Genomic DNA, 16,669 nt, shown 5'->3' with positions numbered 1-16,669 from the left:
GCAACCCCCTCCTGTGAGATTTATGGCCTTCTCCCATCCGTGCCCCACTCTCTTTCCCCGCAGGGAGCCGGCCCATCCATTACAGCCTGTGGTGGCTGCTGGGCTCCCACTGAGCCAATTTCCATCCATCTTCCCTTGTCGCTCCCCTCCTCACACCCGCCTCCCGGCTCTCCTCACTCAGCTCCTGCTAATGCAGCCCCTGGCGTGTGGCCGATGCTGTTGTTCAGCTTTTAATTTACAAGGGCGCAGACCTGTAGGCCCCGCCAGCTTGGGTTTTGTTATATGGATGGTTTCAAAGAGCCGGAGATGGAAAGGAAGGGCCGGGATTAGGGTGGGCAAATAAATCTCTCTCGTCGGCGGTGTTGACAGATGATAAAGAGACTTGTGGAAGGAAATGAAAATAGGCGGGGAAGGCCTCAAATATGGAGATGGGGTGTTGTTTGTTTGCTGCTTTGTATCCTACATTTTCAGCCAAACACTCTCTCTGTGTGTACGTGTGTGTACAAAGTTGTCACCTTGAACTTTTTTGAGGTAAAAGGATGCTATAATATGGAAATGGTCCTAGCATTGCCAGGTTGAATATGGGAAACGGCTCTCATTCCTGCAGTATTATGCTTGTGTAGAAGAAGGGATTTCAGAACATATTACACAACCAGCTAACAAGCAACAGCCACTGAAATATATATACAGTAGAGTCTCACTTATCCATCGTTCTGGATTATCCAAGGCATTTTTGGAGTCAATGTTTTCAATACATCATGATATTTTGGTGCTCAATTTGTAAATACAGTAATTACAACATAACATTATTGTGTATTGAACTACTTTTTCTGTCAAATTTGTTGTATAACATGATGTTTTGGTGCTTAATTTGCAAAATCATAACCTAATTTGATGTTTAATAGGCTTTTCCTTAATGCCTCCTTATTATCCAACATATTCGCTTATCCAACATTCTGCCGGCCCGTTTATGTTGGCTAAGTGAGATTCTACTGTATATATATATATATATATATTTACAACCACTAATGGCACAGGGCATCCTTGTGACGCAGTGGGTTAAACCGCTGAGCTGCTGAACTTATTTATTTATTTATTTTTATTTACAGTATTTATATTCCACCCTTCTCACTCCGAAGGGGACTCAGGGTGGATCACATTACACATATAAGGCAAACATTCAATGCCTTAACATAGAACAAAGACAGAGACAAACGCAGGCTCCGAGCTGGCCTCGAACTCATGACCTCTTGGTCAGAGTGATTTGTTGCAGCTGGCTGTTCACCAGCCTCCATCACAGCCCGGGCCTTGCTGATCAAAAGGTTGGTGGTTCGAATCCAGGGAGCGGGGTGAGTTCCCGCTATTATCCCCAGCTTCTGCCAACCTAGCAGTTCAAAAACATGCAAATGTGAGTAGATCAATAGGTACCACTCCATCAGGAAGGTAATGGCATTATATTTTTTGCTCATTAGTCTCAATTGTTTCATTCTTTCCTGGAATCTTTTTGAGGTTGGGCAATGGCTTGCAAACTGGTTCTGGTCTGTGAACCAACCTGCACAATCTCAATTTATGGCAAGCATGTGTTCTGAAAGCCAGAAGTGACAATCCAGTTACTTCTGATTGTGGAATATGAGCTTGGTTCGAAGAAAGTCTTCACTTAAGTATGAAAATATATCCAGAGGCAACCATAACATGCATCAGTGTAAACAGTTCCCTAGGGCAGGTAGCCAGTTAGTTATCTCAAGAAGGTAGAGCCATATACTCAGTCATTACTCTAGTCAGGACTGGAAAAAAATTGGTTAAAAATCCATTTAACAAACTTGCTGAAATCAGAAAAAAATTATTTGCGTATGTTTATCTACTGTAGGACCAGGACAGACATTAAGAAAAGTAGGCTGTGTTTTTCTTATCCAGAAATATGAAAAACTCAAAAAACCTTTTTCCCTCTAGTTGCCCAATTCCTTGTTTGTGGAAAGAGAGTAGGAATGCGTCCAACTCATCCCCAGGAACCCTGATGGGATTAAGAAAGGAGAGATCAATTGGGGAGGATTCTGCATACACAAGGCTCTTGACAAAAGCAGATGTCCCAAAGGCTTCCTTGTTGACTTGGATGCCAATCGTACAGGCAGCCTAGAAATGGGCAGTAAAAGCAAGCATTGAGTAACTCTATGATCTCCTGATTGTATTCAGCCTATAGAGAATTAAAAGATTCATGGGGTAGAGTTTTGGTTTACGTTGCTAAAAGGACAGAAAATGTTAACAGTCATTGAGGAAAAACTCAGTGAATATTGGATGTGTGACTAGCCCCCTTTCCCCTATCCCTTATTCACTATACCTATGCATGGTTTGTTCAGATGGGGTTTGCTCTTGTCTTTTTCTTAAGTTTAGAGAGTATGAGTTTTTGAGCAAGAATGTGAACCTAGGTCAGTGATGGCCAACCTATGACACGCGTATCAGCACTGACATGCCTAGCCATTTTTGCTTACACGCTGCCGCATGCAGATTGATTGGATGACTATGTCTTTTGTGGCCAAATTTGGTGTGATTTGGTCCAGTGGTTTTGTTGTTTACTCCATGGGAATTATGCAGATTACATTTATACATATATATATATATATATACACACACACACACACACACACACACACACACACACACACACACACATACAGTAGAGTCTCACTTATCCAACATAAATGGGCAGGCAGAAGGTTGGATAAGCAAATATGTTGGCTAATAAGGAGGGATTAAGGAAACACCTATTAAACATCAAATTAGGTTATGATTCTACAAATTAAGCACCAAAACATCATGTTATACAACAAATTTGACAGAAAAAGTAGTTTAATACGCAGTAATGCTATGTAGTAATTACTGTATATACGGATTTAGCACCAAAATATCACGATATATTGGAAACATTGACTACAAAAATGGCTTGGATTATCCAGAGGCTTGGATAAGCGAGGCTTGGATTAGTGAGACTCTACTGTAGTAATTACTGTATTTACAAATACAGTAATTACTACAAGCAGGGTGCATTTCCAGTGGGGTACAGACTAGGATTATCAGAATGAAAACTTGAGAGGGTTCCTGTACCTTTAATGGTTTTGCATAATAAGGGTTTTTTGCAGGTGTTGCTTGCAACTCAACCAAGGTTACAAGTGATACCTGCTGAAAGTCTACACAACTACTAACAGCCTCATCACATGGGGTAATTGAAGCACCCTAGCATGCTTCTGTCCCTCTTCGCCCATGGAGTCCCACGTCACCCATCAAGCAATGTACAGCGACTTGGGGTAGGGCTCCATGGGCAAATTGGCAGGACAGCATGATGGAAAGCTGTCACCGCCAATACAGCAGCCACCCTGTTCTCCATAAGGAACAATGGGGCTTTGGCACCGTGGCAACGCTTCCCCACATAAGATGGGGAAGCGACAGCCGGCAACCGGGGTTGCCTCGCTGCAGCTCCACTGCTTCCATGATTCGCTGCGGGGGCCTGGCAAATCACAGCGCCAGACCTCATCCATGTGATGAGGTCCTTTAAGGTCCACCAGCACACATCAATGGCCAATGTCTGGCAGAAGCATACCATAGAATTGCCTGGAAGTCCTAAAAATGCCTCGAAATGACATTTTGTAAGACGTGGATAAATGGAACCACGGGTATTAAAACCGCAAAGATAGGGTTGTGTGTGTGAGAAAGGAAATTACAGATTCATGGATAACCACATGTAATCAGGTATTCCTAGAGTTAAAGGAAATGTACAAATGAACTAAATTTTCTAAACACACATCCACATGGCCTAAGACAGTTTAGCATTGGAACCAGAATACCCAAAATATAATATACTCCTATATGATTTTTAAAAATAACACATTTTGCACATTTTTTTTGCACATTGCTAGCATTCCAGGGGGTGGCAGTAAAAGCCCATTGTGATCCCAGGAAGCTTCCTAATTCATACTGTGTTGGGCTGCTGGTGTTTCCTGCTCAATACTGTCTTTTTCTGGCTGGCAATAGCTTCTTCAGAACTTGTCTGCAAAGATTTACAAATAAATAATTTGTTCTAATTTATACTTTCTTCCACTGAGAGATAACTGAATTACATCACAAGTGGAATGTTAAAGGAAAATGTTACACCTTGGTGTAACTGCAACACATAGGTCCCTTCTACACTGCCATATAATCCAGTTCAAACCAGATAATCTGGATTTTATATGGCAGTGTAGAAGAGACCTAAGAATCTTAACATGTTCGAGTGCAATTCAATGGTTAACATCTGACATGACAATCCTGTTGCTAAGCCTGGAAAGTCTTTGTATTTTTTTATTTTCCTGGGATTTTTGAGCCTCTTACCCCACCAATTTAGGAGAGTGACTAAAATGATCAAGGGTCTGGAGAACACGTCCTATGAGGAGTGGCTTAAAGAGCTGGGTATGTTTAGCCTGCAGAAAAGAAGGCTGAGAGGAGACATGATAGCCATGTATAAATATGTGAGGGGAAGTCATAGGGATGAGGGAGCAAGTTTGTTTTCTGCTGTTCTGGAGACTAGTATGCAGAACAATGGCTTTAAAACTCCAGGAAAGGAGATTCCACCTGAACTTTAGGAAGAACTTCCTAACTTTGAGAACTGTTCAGCAGTGTGATGGAGGCTCCTTCTTTGGAGCCTCCAAAGAGGCTGTATGGCCATCTGTCAGGGGTGCTTTGAATGAGATTTTCCTCCTTCTTTGCAGAGGGTTGGACTGGATGGTCCACAAAGTCTCTTCCAACTCTGTGATTCTATGATTCTATGATTGTAGAGCCTAATGGTACCTATATTTGCATATACTGGATTGATATTATAATATATTGATATATATTGATATATTATCTTGAACACAGAGCCTAAGCACCCAATTAAATTTATGTTTCATATGCAGTTTATGTACATAAACTGGAAGTAATTGTATACTAAAATTAATTAATAGTTTTGTATATGAAACAAAGCTAGTGTACTGAACCATCATAAAGTAAAGTCAATATCTCAGGTTATCCTTTCAATGGTATCGGCTTTCATAGTATTTTGGAGTTCAGAATTCCAGATAAGGTATGCTCAACCTGTAGTCTAGTAAAACACTGTAAATTATAAATGTAACAATCATACATTTAAACAATCAGTAAAAGCCGTGAAATGATAAAATACTTATAAGAGTACCTAACCTGGGAAATATTACTGTAATTTGACCTCTGATATATAATTGCAATTAATGACTTTTTAAAAGTAACTTTCCAAGACTGGACTATCCCAAGGTTCCTGTGATGACCCCCACTAATAGCTTTTTTGAAAAAAGGAGGCTATTATGGTAGTACTGGTGGAGTCAGGTACGAGTGTCCATCACACAAATCCGCCTTCATAATTCAAATGTTGATTTGCTCTCTTTAAACGTTACCTCAAAGGTGGACATCTTGACCTTCATAATGGTGGGTCACCAAGCTTGGAAGAGGAACAAAACCATAACCTCTCTCTTTCCAGCTCCATGTGTTGGACCAGAGGAAAACGTACAAAATATATGATATAAATAATGCATTTTCTCTTTCCCTCTGTTCTTTCCCAACTTTGCCCTTTTCAGTTCTGCTTCTCCCTGCTGTTCTTTCCTCTCCCCTGGCAGTGCGTGTAGGGGATTCTGTTTCTCTCCCCATCCCATTCCCTTTACCCTCTTTTCAGATTCAAACCACTATTATCTGGAGAAGGAATACCACCATCCTGGCCATGGGGAGCTTGCACCCCAATTTCACCGTTGTGGTAGCCCCCAGCTTTCATCCTCAGTTCAGCGTGGATCCTTTGCGTGGCAACCTTAACATCACTGCAATGACTCCCTCCAATTCTGGCATCTACACAGTGGAGATCTTCACTCTGGGGAGCTCAGCACAGAAGGAAAACATCACTGTTCAAGTGTATGGTGAGTGCCAAGTTTACGCTCCATTGGCAATAGGACGTGTCGACTTGAGCTTCTTTCATCCCTTTGCTGTCTCCAGTCTCTCTGCATCCAATTGAGAAAGAAGCTGGGGAAAAAGTCACCAGGTCCATCAGAAAGGGAAAGAATGTCTATATCTATTCATTCCCAAGTTTTTAAGAAATAATTTTTGATTTCTTCACTGTCAGAAAAGATAATAGACCAATAAGAATGTGGTGCTATTTTTCCTGGTAGACTTGGACCCCTTCTACACTACCATATAATCCAGATTATCAAACCAGATAATCCACATTATCTGCTTTGAACTCAATTATATGAGTCAACACTGCCATATAATCCAATCCAAAGCAGAAAGTCTGGATTTTATATGGCAGTGTAGAAGGGGCCTTGGTTCTCTATAGCCATGGATTCTGCATCCATAGATTCCACAGTGTTGGGAATGGACGAGCCGTTAAGCTCTAATCACCCTCTTTATGAGGTAAATTTCCATTAAAATAGCAGAGTAAAAATTGCAACAGCAGTGAGACTTACACGGTGTGAGTTTGGAAGGCCTCTGTGTCATCAGGAAGGCAAAGGGATGCAAAGTTAGCTTTAAAGTTTAAAAGCATTTATTGAGGTAAAAAGAAATAAATTGATGGATAGAAAAGGTTTGGAGCTAACTGTCTAATCTATCCTGTTCTAATACACATAAACAGATTAAAATAACAAAGCTCTAGATAGCTACATCTTGACTAATAGAGGACAGAGGTGCGTCCTCTCTGGAACAAAGCAGGAAGCTCGAATGGCGACCAAGCCTCATGGGTCTCTTCTTCTCTAGGGCCATAAACATTCCAAAGGCCAAATTGGGGAAGTTACGTCAAAGCCCTAGGAGAGATCACATTTCTAGAAACATCAAAGGGTGGGCTGACCTAAATAGGATGGGAAGCAGGAAACAATGGTGAATCCTATCTAGGCATGCTTTGGAAACGGGGAAAAGATTCCCTCAATCTAACTCTATCATCTATCTGACTACATTTAGACTTGAGTAGTCCAGGGTGATTCCCAACACACAGCAATGTTTTTTTTTTAAATCAAAACAAAAATTTTAAAAAATGTTGGGTTTTGTCATTTTATATAAGGAGCACCATTTTATTATGCTATTGTATATAATGGGACTTGAGCTTTCACAGATTTTGGTATCCCACAGCTTTCCAGATCCGTGGTTGACTTATCTCCCAAACTCTTGCTATCATAGGGTTGTTGTGTGTCTTCCAGACCACATCAGCTATAGTTTCTGGTACAGAATATATGCCACCCAGTAGTCGCCCTCTGTTCATCCACAGAAAACATATTTAAACATTTAGAACTGATGTGGTCTATCCAATGAAATTTTCTGAATCAGCACCTCAAATAACCCCAGGAACAGACCTAAAAGCAAGGGCACCAAGGCACCCCTACTTCCAGGTGCCACATGGAACGGCTCCACTCAGGGAAGAGGAGGAGGAGGAGGAGAAGCAGCAGTCAGGAGGCTTGTTGTCGCACCTTTCATGGGTAGTCAGCCTCTCCCCTTCCGACATCCCTGTTGCCTCGGCACTATAAGAGGGTTTCGTAAGACCAGTTGCTCTTGTTGCAATGGTGTAGTAACGGTAAGGCCATGGACCATATTTTAGTTCTTGGGGACCACTGGTGGTCCACATACCACAGGCTAGGAAACATCCTTGACTGCTGTATCCTCGCATCTTATACCTGTGTAGGTCAGAGAGATTTCACACACACACACACACACACACACACACACACACACACACACTGTTGGATACCTTTTCCCTAGGCGAGATCTTTTTGACAACTGCATAATTTTTGAAGCATGGAGAAAATGGATTCAATTATTCATTCTCCCTTGCAAGAATGGACCCTTTAACACAGTACATCTCTCCCTGAGGCTTAACAGTTGAAAAAGATGCAACACAAAAGGAAAAAGTATGGGAGGGAAAAGAAAAACAAAAGTTGGCTACTAGTTCATGAGGTTATGAGGTTCATCAGTTTAGTGGGGTGAGTTGAAGGATGTCAGCCAAGATCTCTCAAGGCTGGTTTCTCAAAAGCATTGAGGTGATGGTGGTCCTCTTTTCTTTCTGTTCCTCTGCTACACTCCGGGTCAATGTTTTGGCAGCTCTCTAGTGTGCTACCTGCGTGTCCAGTGGATTCATTTTTCTTTCATCTCCATGGTTTGCTTTTCAGCACTGAAAAAAATATTGGGTCTACTATCAGTAGACCTCAGTCCCACACTGAAATCTTTGCTCCCTCTTCCCTCTCACACACAATTACATTTGCTGAAGGCTCTTCACCTCCAGCTTCATGCTGAGTTCATATGCTGTGTATTCCAGAAGAACAAGTTGCCAAACTCACCTTGGATGAATACTGCAGCGATCCAAGATTTTCTGGGCAAAGAGCTGAAAGAACTTGGATCTCTGTTTTTGTTCTGAGTCTGTCAGAGGCACAGAAAAATGACCCAATTTCCTCTTTTTTTCATTCTTGTCCCATTCAAAGTTTAATGATGTGATGTTCCTCCATTGTACTAAACAAAGAATAAAACAGTAGAGAGGAGGTAATCCAGGCGTATAGCTAGATGGGGAGGAAGTAAAATGAGGACACACAATTAAGAATTCTTCCCCTTCCATAAAGTTCTCCTTGAAAGCCCATTTTTTTCTAGCATTTCACTAGCTCAAAACCTGAAATGAGCATTTAAAAATACAGTTTGAGCATCCAAAGAAAAGGACAAAGTTACCCATGAAGAAATTAATTCATAAATACAGTAGAGTCTCACTTATCCAACACTCGCTTATCCAACATTCCGGATTATCCAACACATTTTTGTAGTCAATGTTTTCAATACATCATGATATTTTGGTGCTACATTCATAAATACAGTAACTACTACATAGTATTACTGCGTATTGAACTACTTTTTCTGACAAATTTGTTGTATAACATGATGTTTTGGTGCTTAATTTGTAAAATCATAACCTAATTTGATGTTTAATAGGCTTTTCCTTAATGCCTCCTTATTATCCAACATATTCGCTTATCCAACGTTCTGCCGGCCCGTTTATGTTGGATAAGTGAGACTCTACTGTATAAACATTTGTGGTGGTAAAGATTTTCAATGACTCATTTCTCTGCAATGCTAGAAAATTGAGGGCTGAAAAAGTGTCATGGATACAGGATTCTTTTTATGAAAGACCTCACTCACTTTGCTCCTTCTGTCCCTATTATCTATACACTTAAAATAAGACCATCACCTATAAGCATTGGTTCTTTAAGCACCCCTTGAGCTTCAGGAGAAGAATCAAAAGCTGGAGAGGTCCCTGTAGTTATGGAGCAGGAGTATGTTAAAAGGGAGAATAGAGGCAAGATTCCAGGGTTCATGGCTCAGGCTAGGGTGTAGTGGAAACTAGTGGTTAGAGGAGAGGTGTGGCAGTAGCTATTGTTGTGGTAATCTCTGAGCGGTTAGACTCAATTTAACCCTCTCTGGGGGAGATTCCACCAAAATCAGCAGAGTAGCAAAAGCAAAGCTTTCAAATGCAACAGTTACTTACAGTGGCGAGCAAGAGAAGCCTTTAGGATTGCAATGGATTGCAGAGTCTCAATAAAAGTTCAAAAACTATTTATTCAGGTAAAAAGAACTCCATTGTAGATAGAAAGGCTTGGGAGCTGTCTAGACTACTATAGACTGGTTTCTAAGGAAAAATAAGAAAGGAAAAATAACAAATATCTACATAGTTACATCTTGCCAGGAGAGATGGCAGGATGCTTCTTGTTAGCTTGAAGAACAAAGGGAGAAGAAGGAACCAAAATGGTTCTGACCTCATGGTCCAGTTAATTGGGGCCATAAAAGACATTCTGGCCAATGGGAAGTTAGTGTCCCTAAAGATTCACATTTCTACTAACTTCAAAGTAAGGGATGTGACGTAAACAGGATAGAGTGAAACACAGTAAAGCCTGTCTGGGCATGCTTTGGAAACAGGGAAAGGATTCCCTCAATCTAAATCTATCATCTATCTAACTACATTTAGACTTGAGTAGTCCAGGATAATTTCCCAACAGCTATCACATCCCTTTCCTATGTGTTTTCTCAGAGGAGATAGGTGATGTCTCTGTGATCCCGCCATCTGCTGAAGCCACAGAAGATGGCAGCTCAGTGGCCCTGAACTGCACCCCAGTCCATGGCTCTGTATCCTGGACCAAGAATGGGCAGCGTCTTGGTGAAAATCCCCGATATTTGCATTCAGCTGGCTACTTGCAGATCAGAAGCCCACAACGTATGGACACAGGTGTTTACCGTTGTACCATCTCCAACCCATTCGGTAATGGGACTGGCACCTCGAACCTTACTGTCAATTGTGAGTATGCAATACAGGCAAACGGTTTAATTATATGCTATGTTGTACACTAAAAACAATACTGTGTTAGGGTTTGAGCCTTCTCATTATTAGGAGTTGAACACAATTTTTTTAAAAAGCCAACGGGATTCTGGCCTGCATCAATAGGGGAATAGCATCTAGATCCAGAGAAGTCATTCTAACCCTCTATTCTGCCTTGGTCAGACCACACCTGGAATCACACTGTGTCCAATTCTGGGCACCTCAATTGAAGGGAGATGTTGACAAGCTGGAAAGTGTCCAGAGGAGGGTGACTAAAATGATCAAGGGTCTGGAGAACAAGCCCTATGAGGAGCGGCTTAAAGAACTAGGCATGTTTAGCCTGCAGAAGAGAAGGCTGAGAGGAGACATGATAGCCATGTACAAATATGTGAGGGGAAGTCATAGGGAGGAGGGAGCAAGCTTGTTTTCTGCTGCCCTGCAGACTAGGACACGAAACAATGGCTTCAAACTACAGGAAAGGAGATTCCACCGGAACATTAGGAAGAACTTCCTCACTGTGAGAGCTGTTCGGCAGTGGAACTCTCCCCCCCGGGCCGTGGTGGAGGCTCCTTCTTTGGAGGCTTTTAAACAGAGGCTGAATGGCCATCTGTCGGGGGTACTTTGAATGCGATTTCCTGCTTCTTGGCAGGGGGTTGGACTGGATGGCCCATGAGGTCTCTTCCAACTCTACGATTCTATGATTCAATGATTCTATGGCTGAACTGTCTTTGAATATGACTTGGGGTGCTTCCAGATATAACTAAAACCCATGCTGAAATGGGTTAAAGTAACCCACTTTGGTGCAGGTTCTAGCCCCCACCCCATAACCCAAACCCCATTTTCCCTTGGGGTAGCTACATGCGATCCTGATTGAAACTGATATAGCATGAAGCCGCCCCCTTGCTCTGATTTTAGCTCCTAAAACTTACCTGAAAGTGGCTGCCAGGCATGGAACTTGCTTATAAAGTTATCCTGGCATGCTAAAAGGAAAATCCCCCTCACCCATCTCCTAACACATCATTTTAGCATGCCAGGAGAACCTTACAAGCAGGCTTCATGCCTAGCAGCTGATTTTAGGTAAGTTTAAGGGCTAAATTTGGGGCTGAAGGTGACAGGGTGGGCACCCTCTTGTATCTTTGGGCTCCAGGAGCCTGAAAGTGCGAGATGGCTGTGTTGATTGACACCTGGTGTCATGGAACACAACCCCAGAAGTCAATCCCCACAGGCCCAATACCTCATGAGACCCAGATCTTTCACTGAGATCTGGATCTAATGATGTATTTAATTAATACAGAGTAAATCAAGGAATGCCGGCTACATGACCTTGGAGGTGTCTACGGACAACGGCGGCTCTTCTGCTTAGAAATGGAAATGAGCACCAACCCCCAGAGTCAGACATGACTGGACTTAACGTCAGGGGAAACCTTTACTTTTTTAAAATCAAGGAATAAGGAGCCCCGGTAGAGAATAATAATAATAATAATAATAATAATAATAATAATAATAATAATAATAATAATAATAATAATTTTATTCTTATATCCAGCCCCATCTCCCCGAAGGCACTCGGGATGGCTCACATGGGGCCATGCCCAGACACAACAACACAAGTCAAATAAAACATTAACAACCGAGCAATAAAACTTCAGCATGATTAAGAACAGTCGTAAAAGTCAATATATAAAATAATATTAAAATCACAATTTGAGTCGAAAGATCCAGGCCAAGGTACAAGCAATGTCAAATTATCAGGGAGGGATAATTACACAGCAGGTGTAATAATTAAAGTGCTGAGTGAATCCTAAAACAATCCAGAGGATCTACTGCTTAACAGGTAAATAACATGATCCCACAAGGATCAGTCAATGAAGGCCTTCTGGAATAGCCAAGTTTTCAGGCTCTTCCTGAAAGAAAGTAGGGTAGGGGCCTGCCTAATCTCCCTGGGGAGCGAGTTCCACAGCCGGGGGGCCACGGCAGAGAAGGCCCTCTCCCTCGTCCCCACCAACTGCAGCTGCAAAGTTGGTGGAAGCGAGAGGAGGGCCTCCCCCGATGAGCGAAGAGGTCGTGCGGGTTCATAGGGGGAAATGCGGTCCGAAGGTAGGTGGGTCCCAAACCGTTTAGGGCTTTGTAGGTGATAACCTGCACCTTGAATTGGGCTCGGAAAATAAACGGCAGCCAATGGAGCTCTTTAAACAGTGGCCTTGAACGCGCCCTGTAATCTGCCCCAGTAAGAAACCTGGCTGCCGATCGTTGTACTAGTTGTAGTTTCCGAGTCGTCTTCAAAGGCAGCCCCACGTAGAGCGCATTGCAATAGTCCAGTCTAGAGGTAACTAAGGCATGGACCACCATGGTCAGATCAGACTTCTCGAGGTATGGTCACAGCTGGCGCACAAGTTTTAGTTGTGCAAAGGCCCTCCCAGCCACGGCCGACACCTGGGCCTCAAGTGTCAGCCCCGAGTCCAGGAGGACCCCCAAGCTGCGGACCTGCGCCTTCAGGGGGAGTGCGACCCCATCAAGCACAGGTTGCCACCCAATACCCCGATCAGACATACGACTGACCTGGAGGACCTCTGTCTTGTCAGGATTAAGTTTCAGCCTGTTCGCCCTCATCCAGGCCAATACAGCGGCCAGACACTGGACCAGTATTCGAGGGGCTTCCTTGGAATTAGGTGGAAAGGAGTAGTAGAGTTGCGTGTCATCCGCGTAGAGATGGCAACGCACTCCAAAACTCCGGATGACCTCACCCAGCGGTTTCATGTAGATATTAAAAAGCATGGGGGACAAAATAGAACCTTGCGGGACCCCACAGGTCAAAGGCCAGGGGTCTGAGCAGGTGTCCCCCAGCTTCACCATCTGGGAACGGCCCTCCAGGAACGACTGGAGCCACTGCAATGCAGTACCCCCAAGGCCCATCCCAGAGAGCCGTCCCAGAAGGATACCATGGTCGATGGTATCGAAAGCCGCTGAGATGTCCAAGAGAACCAGAAGGGTCACACTCCCCCTGTCCAGCTCTCTGCGGAGGTCATCCACCAAGGCGACCAAAGCTGTCTCAGTACTGTAGCCAGGTCTGAAACCAGACTGCGATTGGTCTAGAAAATCCGCATCTTCCAAGAATCCCTGGAGCTGGGAAGCAACTGTTAAAGCACTGAGCTGCTGAACTTGCAGACCGAAAGGTCCCAGGTTCAAACCCCGGGAGCGGCGGGAGCTGTTGGGAATCATCCTGGACTACTCAAGTCTAGATGTAGTCAGATAGATGATAGAGTTAGATTGAGGGAATCCTTTCCCTGTTTCCAAAGCATGCCTAGACAGGCTTTACTGTGTTTCACTCTATCCTGTGTACGTCACATCCCTTACTTTGAAGTTAGTAGAAATGTGAATCTCCAGGGACACTGACTTCTCATTGGTCAGAATGTCTTTTATGGCCCCAATAAACTGGACCATGAGGTTGGAACCATTTTGGTTCTCTCTTCTCCCTTTGTTCTTCTAGCTAACAAGAAGCATCTCGCCATCTCTCCTGGCAAGATGTACCTATTTAGATGTTTGTTATTTTTCCTTTCTTATTTTTCCTTAGAAACCAGTCTAGAGTAGACTAGACAGCTCCCAAGCAGCTCTACAATGGAGTTCTTTTTACCCAAATAAATACTTTTTGAACTTTTACTGAGACTCTGCAGTCCATTGCAATCCTAAATGGTCAAAGGCTTCTCTTGCTCACCCCGTGTAAGTAACTGCTGCATTTGAAAGCTTTGCTTTTGCTACCCTGCTGATTTTTGGTGGAATCTCCCCCAGAGAGGGTTAAATTGAGTCTAACCACTCAGAGATTACCACAACATGAGCGGCCGCTGTTAGCTCCAGCTTCTGCCAACCTAGCAGTTCGAAAACATGCCAATGTGCGTAGATCAATAGGTACCGTTCCGGCGGGAAAGTAACGGCGCTCCATGCAGTCATGACAGCCTCATGACCTTGGAGGTGTCTAGGGACAATGCCAGCTCTTCGGCTTAGACATGGAGATGAGCACCAACCTCCAGAGTTGGACATGACTGGACTTAACGTCAGGGGAAACCTTTACCTTTAAATCAAGGAAAACCCAGTTTATTCCACATTAATTCGCTTTTATGGGAAGCGTCATTTGGATGCCTTCGGTAAAAGCAAGACAGGTCCCACATTTTGGACCTGTCTGGAAGGGCTCTATGTTGTTGCTTTGTTCCTTTAATCATAGGAAATGTAGTGAGGCACCACTTGGCAGAGAAGGCTAAAAACCTTGTAAAACTCTAACTCCTATGATTTCAGAGCATTGAGGCATGACAAATAAAGTGGTGTTGAACTGCATCAATTCTACAGTTTAGATGTGCCCCTAATGACAAGGAAACCATCAGACACCATAGTTGGGAGGAATAGTGCATGTCCTTAATGGCTGCCGTGTGCCCTTCACAGCTTTGCTAAGGAGCATTAGGGCTTCGATAACAGGTGTATCTTTGCAGTCCTCTCTAAATAGCCAGTATGGATCAAAGTGCACATTGCAAATACATTTCCAACTATTGTAGAAGATACTTTAGAACAGAAAAAAGGCATGCCGAGGGCATCAATCCTTTTCTTCCACCCTGCTTTCCCCGGAATAAAATCCACTGGCGCTTCCCCAGAGTTGTTGTTTGACCAGTAGAAACACGCAGTCATAACGTGTTAAGTGCATCCCAGCACAAACTGTGTACTCCAACATTTTTATTAATAAGGCATCTATCTTGGCTATAGCAGAAATGGAAATAATCAAACTTTCCCTTGCCCTGCGTCATGTTCCTATTCCCAATTCCCATCCAACCGTTAATATTTGCAAGAACTATAAAGTTGAAGAGCTCCATTCATATTTCCCCATTCTAATATGTGCCCAGCTGAATTTAAAAACCAAAGTTCTCATATCTGGCCAAAGTAGAAAAAAGGTCTACCAGAGCTTAATAGCTATCTATAATTTGCATTTATGGAACAGATTGGGGTTGTCTTTGGGAATAGTTTGGGAACTTTAGTAAGTACAAAATGCTGTGGCTAGACCATTGGCCAGGGTTGGTTATAGGGAGCATAAAACTCTTTTGTTCAAACAAGAAAACAAGTTGTTGAAATAGCCTGCTTCACTGGATGCTTGTCCATTTCTGTGCACAATTCAAAGTTCTGTTTATGGGCTATAAAGCTCTACATGGCTTGGGCACAAGCCTGATGAGTATTATGATCTTCAGGGGAGAGCTTTCTCTCGATCCCATCATCCTTTCAAGCTCCATTGGTGAAGACATAGGAGAGAGTCTTCTTGGCTGCTGCTCCTAGGCTATGCAGTAGCTTGTGCTTTTGGGGTTTATCTTGACCCATTTCGTGTCCCGGTTTTCAGTAGCAGCCACAATCCATTTTTGGGAGCCTCCTGAAATTGGGAGGGCAGATATTTGTTTTCACTCTGGGGTGCCGAAAGATCAATTTTCTATTGGCCCATTATGGGGGAGGGTTTCGCATCATTTTACGCATTTAAGCTGTTTTACTCTAGGGGAGAGGCACTCAGCTGCAGGCAGGAACATGCTTTAAGGAGCCTTCTTAACTGTTTCTCCTCTAGAGGAGGTGCTCGGCTGCAGGCTAGCATGGGTGCTGGGCCTGCACGCTACACATTTATTATTTATTTACTTACAGTATTTATATTCCACCCTTCTCACCCTGAAGGGGACTCAGGGTGGATTACAATGCACATATACATGGCAAACATTCAATGCCATTATTAGACATACAACATATAGACAGACACAGAAGCAATTTAACATTTTTCTAGCTTCCGGCTTCATGAGGGTATGTTCGATTCTGGCCAGAGAGGGAGCTGCCACTTCATTGTCCACTTTGACACTGATGGTAGTACTTCCCCATTCCTTTCCACATGCTGCTGGCAGTTTTTATGGTGTTGTAAATTAAGTTAAATTAGCCTCCCTACATAAGTGGCACCTAGAATTTTCTACTCAACAGATACAACTGTTTTTCGAGCTGCTTAGGTGGGCAGCGAGCTAGGCTATTGACAGGAGCTCAATCTGACCCAGGCTTCAATCCCATGACCTCTTAGTCAATAGTGATTTATTGCAGCAGGCTACTAACCAGCTGCACCACAGCCCGGCCCTCTCTTGAGAGCCGGGCTGTGCACTCTCTCGAGGCAAGGAGGCAAGTTCTGACTTTCTTACTCTAGAGGAGGTGTTTGGCTGCAGGCAGGTACATATGTTGGGCCTGCACACCACACACACGCTCTCTCTTTCTGAGACAAGGAGGCCACATGCTCACGAAAACAGAGGGGGAGCTGATGAT

The 16,669-nt window shown here is 43.3% G+C and overlaps 1 protein-coding gene across 1 annotated transcript in view; it reads left to right on the top strand.

The window, feature by feature from the left end:
• vsig10l (V-set and immunoglobulin domain containing 10 like) overlaps positions 1-16,669 on the top strand; it is a 41,880-nt gene that overhangs the window by 4,896 nt on the left and 20,315 nt on the right. The window contains exons 2-3 of the mRNA XM_016996088.2: positions 5,613-5,942; positions 10,073-10,336. Of these exons, the coding sequence (XP_016851577.2) occupies positions 5,613-5,942; positions 10,073-10,336 (594 nt within the window). The remainder of the gene's footprint in view (positions 1-5,612; positions 5,943-10,072; positions 10,337-16,669) is intronic.

Source organism: Anolis carolinensis, unplaced genomic scaffold, assembly GCF_035594765.1.
Source record: "Anolis carolinensis isolate JA03-04 unplaced genomic scaffold, rAnoCar3.1.pri scaffold_10, whole genome shotgun sequence".
Classification (NCBI taxonomy): domain Eukaryota; kingdom Metazoa; phylum Chordata; class Lepidosauria; order Squamata; family Dactyloidae; genus Anolis; species Anolis carolinensis.
Note: the sequence above shows the minus strand (reverse complement) of the source record. Positions and strands in the feature narration are given on the sequence as shown.